General features: G+C 31.8%; 1 protein-coding gene across 1 annotated transcript; it reads left to right on the top strand.

Annotated features, from left to right (window-relative positions):
- The first annotated feature begins 220 nt into the window (after positions 1–220).
- LOC140883001 (phosphoenolpyruvate carboxykinase (ATP) 1-like) lies at positions 221–6404 on the top strand. The gene is made up of 13 exons (XM_073289289.1): positions 221–315; positions 443–705; positions 829–1022; positions 1761–1914; positions 3151–3235; positions 3944–4044; positions 4205–4503; positions 4655–4828; positions 4924–4989; positions 5198–5376; positions 5479–5648; positions 5741–5909; positions 6011–6404. Exons 2-13 carry the CDS (start codon positions 452–454, stop codon positions 6152–6154), a joined length of 1989 nt encoding a protein of 662 aa, XP_073145390.1. The 5' UTR covers positions 221–315; positions 443–451; the 3' UTR covers positions 6155–6404.
- Positions 6405–8538: the final 2134 nt, after the last annotated feature.

Genomic DNA, 8538 nt, shown 5'->3' with positions numbered 1-8538 from the left:
TTTAAGTATTTTTAAATTACAACTTTTATATCTAAACAGGCTCATAATGACCTGCTAACCACACTAACCAATACATTTTTTGGTTTTAGCTTTTAGGATAAAATAAAATATAATATTAGCATTAACCATAGTTAGCTTAATTAACCATGGTTAAGAGATTTGACGAATGCTTTGGTATAAATAAACAAGCCTCCGAATCCTCCTTATTCCACCATTTACCCCCGTGTCACCCGAAACGTTCAAAATCGATCATCCATCGTAAATTTACATTTGCATGGTCGGAAATTTCCACCACCTTTGAAGTTTTCGATTCCAGTAAGTCTCCGGCGGCCATTTTCTGTCGCAGAGTTCATGATTCTTAGCTGTGAAAATCAAAATCTGTGTAATCAAATCGGAGTTTTTTTTTTCTTTTTTTCTTAAATTCCATTTTTTGTATGAACAGGTTGTTGAAATGGCGAGCATGAATGGGAGGAACGGATTGCCGAAGATTCAGACTGATAAGAAGAGCGGGGAAGAAACGAAGGAAGATCAGGAGATCTGCCACGACGACACCGCCCAGCCGGTGAAGGCTCAGACGATCCAGGAATTGCACTTGCTTCAGAAGAAGAAATCCGCCCCCACCACTCCTCTCACGGGGGCTCTGAGTGCCTTCGCCGCCGGGATTCCCGAAGAAGAGCGCAACATACAGCAGCTGCAATCAATTAGGTAATCTTTGAGTCAATTGATCGAGCACTCGGCGATTTTTTCGATTTGGAATGGATCGAGTTTGTAGTGGATCCGTTTGGGATTGATTTTGTGTGGAATGAATGTAAAAAAATTAAATCGCAGCGCATCATTGGCGTCGTTGACTCGGGAAACAGGGCCGAAGGTGGTGAAGGGAGATCCGGCGAGAAAGTCGGAAACGCCACACGTGCAGCCTGCGAGCCAGCAGCAGCAGCAACAGCATTTCGTCCCCACTTTCAATATCAGCAGTGACAGTGCCCTCAAGTTCACTCACGTCCTTTATAATCTCTCGCCAGCAGGTAAATAAATATACACAAACTTTGTATCTTTGTTTAGGTCAAAGGAGAGGATTATTCAATCTCTAAAAAAACAAAAAAAAACTATTTAGGCTCTATTTTGTGATATAATCTCTCCACGGATCCATTTTGTGAGATATATATCTCACTCAATCACTCATAAAAAAATATTATTTTTCTTTGTAGATATAGATTGGATCGACTTCTTTCACAAACAGAGGTCCGTGAGAATATGATCTTCACAGGAAGCATTGAGTTTCAATAAATTACCTAAACGTTTGAATTATTGTCTGATTTAAAATATTTGAATGTCCAATTTCATAAGTCAGTATTGAAATTTTGAGTTGCCTCATACGACTTCCGGCCAATAATGAAATGGCAAAAACTCAAATTTCTCATCGGTAGATTAGTTTGATGCTTAACAAAAATAAAATAAAATTGAATGGTTAGCCATGATCTATAGTATCATATTTTAAAAAATTTATTTTGTAGTCAACAAACGAATGGAACGATAGATCATAGAATCGGTGGTTTAATAATTAACAAAGGGATTGGACCCCAGGGGCAAAATGAACGTCTTATCCTATTTTTAAATTTAATAAGATGATCCCCTACTCAAACGTAGGTTTTTACGATTCCCTGAAAATGGTTTACTTAATGTATGAATTTATCAGAGTTTTTTTTTTCCATTTAATTTGTTCTTGTAAAATCTGAAAAAAAATAAATTGTGGTTACATCCAGAGCTATACGAACAAGCCATAAAATATGAGAAGGGATCATTCGTGACATCGAGTGGTGCATTGGCAACCCTGTCGGGAGCCAAAACTGGACGCTCTCCCAGAGATAAACGTGTCGTCAAAGATGAAACCACAGCTGAAGAACTTTGGTGGGGAAAGTAAGTGCGTGCCCTTTTTTCTTATGTCTTTCTTTTATGAAAATCACCAAAATCCTTGTCATATGTTGGATTCGACCTATAAAGATCGATCCGTCTCACAGACCATCTTACATACTCGAATGAAATACGGAACAATAGGGAATACATTTTTCTAGTATAAAACTTTTCTAAAAAAATATTTTTATTTATACATATGTATCTCTATCTTTTCTATTTCTATTCTATTTTATTAAAGTTGGGGGTTGGTATGTTGTTATGACCAACTCCTCTTTATTTTACCCTTTAGTATATATTTAATTACCAAAATATCATTTTATTTTGTCCATTGATAACTACTTATTTACGAAAATGTCACGTTTATAAAATTAATTTATTTATTTAGAAAAAAATTCAAAATTGTTCTTTTTTTTTTTGGGTTTTTATTTTAAAAAATTATTTTACATAAGCACACAACGCGTGCTCCGACTACTAGTACTATATATTGAACATGATGAAGGTTTTGGTACGTTGGTATGACCTCCCTCATTTTTTTTGTCATTTGATGACATGTAATTACATAAATGACACTTTCACTATATTATTTTTTTCTCTTTTATGGATATGGATATTTATTTATAAAAATGACATTTCTTTTATTTCACTATTTATTAATTTTTTTTTATTTTCATTCAGTTAAAAAAAATGAACAATAGAAGATCGGGTACTAGTATATTATTAAGCAAGAAACCCTTGGTCTTCGAAGCAGACAAAATTTCCTTTCCTAAAATAATCTTATTTTTAGAATACAATTATAATTGTGTAAATACTCAAATATAAACTTTGATTAAAAAATTGTCACAGCATATTGTACTATGCATAAAAATGTTTAAGCACAACTAGCGTGTCCAAGCGTAAATATTTTACACGAAGTTCGAATTCAAATTTGAAATGTTTTATGCAATTATTTCTAGACTATAGTATTAGTAATAAGCTAGAAAACACTGAATAAATTATTTTGGTATCTAAAATATACAAAATTTTCTTCCCAAAACACCAAATTCAAAATAAAAACTCAACTATAAATTTGATGAAAAAAATTAAAAAAACTTACATTTACATATATATAAAATTTTCAATTTCAATTTTTATTTTATATTGTCACCCAAATTTAGCTAAACAATCATATATTGTTTAATTTGTTCGATGTAATAAACTGTCTAAAAGTCGAGATTGTCACGAGATTTATGTGATGCTCAGGGGATCACCCAACATTGAAATGGACGAGGAAACTTTCATGATCAACAGGGAAAGAGCTGTGGATTACTTGTGTTCCTTGGAAAAGGTATTTACTTTACTTTAATGGTCATTTTCTACGTGAATCTCATGTTTTCGGAGCTAGCTAGTTGCTGGCAACTAGATTTGGAAAAAAATCTTTCTTCTTTCCAATTTTTTGTTGAATTGATGTGGTACATCATGACGTTCAGGATGTCGACTTTTTTGAACGAAAAGTCCCTAGAGTCTCTCAAGTCAACCACTCGAGTTTATATTTATGAATAATTATGATACATATTTCATCGGGTCTCTCATGCAAAACACCCAATACGATAAACTAGAACTACGTAAATTCTCAAGTAATGACTAATGAAGCCATTATGCGATAGCATGAAGTCTTAGATTTGTTGAAGCATAACTGAGTGGGACGAAAAAAATTTCTATCGATATGGTATTCATATTATTTAGTTAAAGCTACTGTATATCTATAACCACCAAGTTGATAAATTTAGTCCCTATATATTTTGAGCCAAACACCTGGTGGTTGCTGGCGTTTCTTGGTGTCTTGTGATTGCATTTGCTACTCACAATAGACAAACAAACTTTACATCAATTAAAAGTTCAATGAATGAGGAAAACTGGTAAAAAAATGTAAAGGCAATTCCAGCATTAATTGGGTAGCTCAGCTCGTTACCATTCTACCATCTGATACATTAACATGTCTAGTAGTTTCCTTCCAAAATGAGAAAAATAATTAATGATCTCCTTGTATGTTCAGGTTTTTGTGAATGATCAGTTCCTCAACTGGGATCCGGAGAATCGCATTAAAGTCAGGATTGTCTCGGCTAGAGCCTATCATTCTCTGTTTATGCACAATATGTGAGAAACTTACCGAAACCAACCTGAAATTTCCAGATGATCGAATGAACTTTTTATGCCAAAAGATCAAAATTTTCACTTGCTTTTTTAAGGTGATGCTCAAAGTTGTGATATCATATAGTATGAGCCTGAAATATTTGATAATTTGGGTGGGTGATAGGTGCATCCGACCCAGTCCAGAGGAGCTGGAGAACTTTGGTACTCCAGACTTCACAATATACAATGCAGGGCAGTTTCCTTGTAATCGTTTCACACATTATATGACTTCCTCAACTAGCATAGACCTTAACCTTGCTAGAAGGGAAATGGTCATTCTTGGAACCCAGTATGCTGGAGAAATGAAGAAAGGTCTTTTTAGTGTGATGCATTATCTGATGCCTAAGCGTCAAATCCTCTCTTTACACTCCGGCTGCAATATGGGAAAAGATGGAGATGTAGCCCTCTTTTTTGGCTTATCAGGTACAGTTACAGCAGTCACTGTTTCTGCATCTAGCCAAAATGTGAAATCTAATGATATTTTTCATCAAAGACATTGGCTACTGACTGGTTAATCTAGCCAACAATGCGTTATAGCCTATTGAATTTTGTTGTGGTTGTGTTTATATTTTAGGTACTGGAAAGACAACATTGTCTACCGATCACAATAGGTATTTGATAGGGGATGATGAGCATTGCTGGAGTGAGAGTGGTGTATCAAACATTGAGGGAGGCTGCTATGCTAAGTGCATAGACTTGTCTAGAGAAAAGGAGCCAGATATATGGAACGCCATCAAGTTTGGCACTGGTATTCTCTCGATACTTAAAACATATATTTTTTTAAAAAATTCCCTCTACACTTAGACATTGGTTAATTGACAATCGCCTTACTATGCATGGCAGTTCTTGAAAATGTGGTCTTCGAGGAACACACTCGAGAAGTGGAATATACAGATAAATCTGTGACAGGTAAAATTTTGAGTTCTCTATGCTAATTGATAAGATAAGAAGGTGAAGTTAGAACCCCCTGATCAGTACGGAAACAAACAAAAAAAAACAAAAGACAGAGAGAGAGAGAGAAAGAGAGAGAGAGGAAAAGAGTAGGAAGCACATAATAAAAAATCAAACTGAGATGGCCTATACTAACACAAGATATGGTTCAATGCTTCTATTTCAGAAAACACTCGGGCTGCATATCCCATAGAATACATACCAAATGCCAAGATACCATGTGTAGGACCTCATCCGAAAAACGTCATTCTTTTGGCCTGTGATGCATTTGGTGTGCTTCCCCCTGTCAGCAAACTGAGCTTGGCACAAACCATGTACCATTTTATAAGTGGCTATACAGCTGTGGTAAGTACCAACAATTTACTACATGATGATCAGGCAGGCTCCTTGTTTCAAAATTGCTAGTACTTATTTGCTAATAACAATAGCAACATTAATAACATGCAGATGGCTGGAACCGTGGATGGTATAAAGGAGCCAACCGCAACATTTTCTGCATGCTTCGGTGCGGCGTTTATAATGTTTCATCCCACCAAGTACGCAGCCATGTTGGCTGAGAAAATGCAGAAACATGGAGCAACAGGATGGCTTGTAAACACTGGCTGGTCTGGTGGAAGGTATTCATAAAACTTTAGGCCGCATCACTAATCTTGACCCATTACTTTGGAAAGAAATCGAGGTCAATATTACTAACATGATTCATTTGCAGCTACGAGACTGGCAGTCGTATCAAGTTAGCTTACACAAGGAAAATAATTGACGCGATACACTCTGGAGTACTCCTCGATGCCAACTACACAAAGACAGATGTCTTCGGGTTTGAGATCCCCACTGAAATCCAAGGAGTGCCTTCAGAAATCCTTGATCCCGTTAACACTGTAAGTTGCAATGCAGACTACGGTTCACTCGACTATCAATATCATATTTGAAGCTCCAACTATGGCAAGTTGTAATGTGTGTTTTTTACATTTGGTTTCAGTGGAGTGACAAGAATGCACACAAGGAGACACTAGTGAAGCTGGGAGGACTCTTCAAAAAGAATTTTGAAGTGTTCTTGAATCACAATATTGGAACCGATAACAATCTGACTCAAGAGATCCTTGCAGCTGGACCAAATTTTTGAACCCCGAAAGATTTCAACCATTTTACTAATTTTTAAAGTATCTATTTATTATTATATTTTGTCACGATATTTTGTTTGTTGGTAAATTGAAGACCTGTTTTGTATTTGTGAGTTCCACTTTCATATGCACTTGATAAAATTATGCACCTATGATTCTTTTTTAAGTGGAAGTGTATATGGTGATTGCTTTGAAAATTATGGCTCTCTTTGAGCCTGTGGCTTCTTGTCCATCATGTATATGAGACGCTAAAGTAGTAACCCATAATTTAGTTCAATATGTATTTTTTGCGGTTTTGAGTTTAGAACTAGTCGATAATGCATCAATGCTGATATCCCGGCTTGTTAATTTTGTAATCAAAAGATTATTTGATCTATCAAGTGATATTTTTTATTAAAAAAAAATGAAAAAGGAAAAAAGAAAAGAGTGGAATTGTATACAATTTTGAAATTCAGTAGATAAAAGATTGTGTGTTAGTATGTGCACAGATCATCTTATTTGTATACACTATTTCGAAAAGTTCTATCTATTTTTTTTTTTTTCTGAATATAAAAACAATCTATAATTATAATATCAATATTTTCCACGTACAGTTCGACGGATTTAAAATGCAACATTCCTGGAAATATCAAATTGTATTGTAAATGTAAACTGTTCCATTATAAAGGTGGTTCAAAATCAATCTTCGTTTATCTAGAATTATGTGGTGAGACTTATAAATGTAATATTTTAATTACGGTTTTTGATTTCTTGACAATTTTAAAAGCCAAGAAATATGTAAAAAATTATTTTGAAAATATCGTATAGTTTTAAGTGGGGTTTTTTTATTAAATAATATAAAATTAAAAAAGATTAACAAAAATAGTGTAAACTGGAGATGCTTTTGTATCTAGTACAATCCGGGACAGACTGTCCCAGATTCTCTACCATGACAGTCTCTCCGGATTATTTTTTTATTTTTTTTGGTTTTATAAATTAAAAAAAAAATAAAAAAGGAAGAAATTTGGTCAAATTTGACCAGACTCCTTTATTGAATCCGGAGCAGTCTGCTCCGGATTCATAAAGGTGTCATTATGACACCTTTAATTCACGGGTGAACAACCTCTTGCTCCCCTATTCAATGATTCAATATATATATATATATTGGCACTTTGCTCATTCTCCATGCTATCATTTTGTTTCGCAAACCATCTGCTTCCTTCCTTGTATCGTGTTTCTTATTTTTAAGGTAAATATTTCTAATATTCATTTTATTTTTGCTTTTTGTTAAAATTTTTAATTTAGTCGTGTGTTTTTATTTTAATTTTAAATAATGTTGCACTATAATTTAATTCGGGGTTTGAAGTGTACGTCGATTTCTTCTCGTGTTTATTAAAGGTAAGCACCTATGTTTAATTTTTAGTTTGTTGTAATAATTTTTTTTGTTATGATTTTTATTTCGTTGTATATTTTGTTCTAATTTGTTTAAAAATATTTTTTATTTATTAACATTCAATATTATTATTATTTTTTTGAAAGAACATTCATATTATTAATTTTATTATAATATATTTTATTTTAAATTAGAAAAGTTTATTAATTACTAGTGTAGTATTATTTCAGATTTATTTTTAATAGATATATTTGAATTAATATACGTAATAAGATATTTATGTAAAGGTGATTATTTTTTATTTTTGTTATTTTTTATAATTCTGAAATTATAAAAATATCTATTACATATATTAATTCAAATATATTTATTAAAAATAAATAAATCTGAAAATACTACACTATTCATGAATAAATTTTTTTAATTTAAATATAAAATATATTATAATAAAATGAATAATTTTGAATGTTAATAATTATTTTGACAAAAATAAGATGTAAATTGATCAAATTTTTTTTTTACTAAACTCTAGTGTTTATATTTTTTCGTAATACTATCCTACAAAAAATAGAAGCAAAAGTAGATATTTTTAATATATATGCATATATTAGTCAGTAATATAGTCTTAAAATTATCGGAAATAATTAAAATTTCTAAATTTTATTTGTAAAAAATATTTAAATATTATATTAATTATTAAAATTTAACTAGTTTTAATTTTTAAACCGGAAAAATAACTAAAATTACATATTATATATATATATATATATAATAATTAAATTTAATAATAATAATAATATAAATATGTAGTTATTGTAATTACTAAAATAATAATAATAATTTGAATATTAAATTTAATTTTAAATAAAGTGTAGTAACGATCACAATGTTATTGTTGAATAAATAATATCTTTTAGTATAATGATCAATAATAATTAAAGTGCTGTAAATAATAATGAAATTAATTATAAAATTATTTATGTTATAGATCACACAATTAAATATTATTGATTT

Source organism: Henckelia pumila, chromosome 1 (assembly GCF_033568475.1).
Source record: "Henckelia pumila isolate YLH828 chromosome 1, ASM3356847v2, whole genome shotgun sequence".
Classification (NCBI taxonomy): domain Eukaryota; kingdom Viridiplantae; phylum Streptophyta; class Magnoliopsida; order Lamiales; family Gesneriaceae; genus Henckelia; species Henckelia pumila.
Note: the sequence above shows the minus strand (reverse complement) of the source record. Positions and strands in the feature narration are given on the sequence as shown.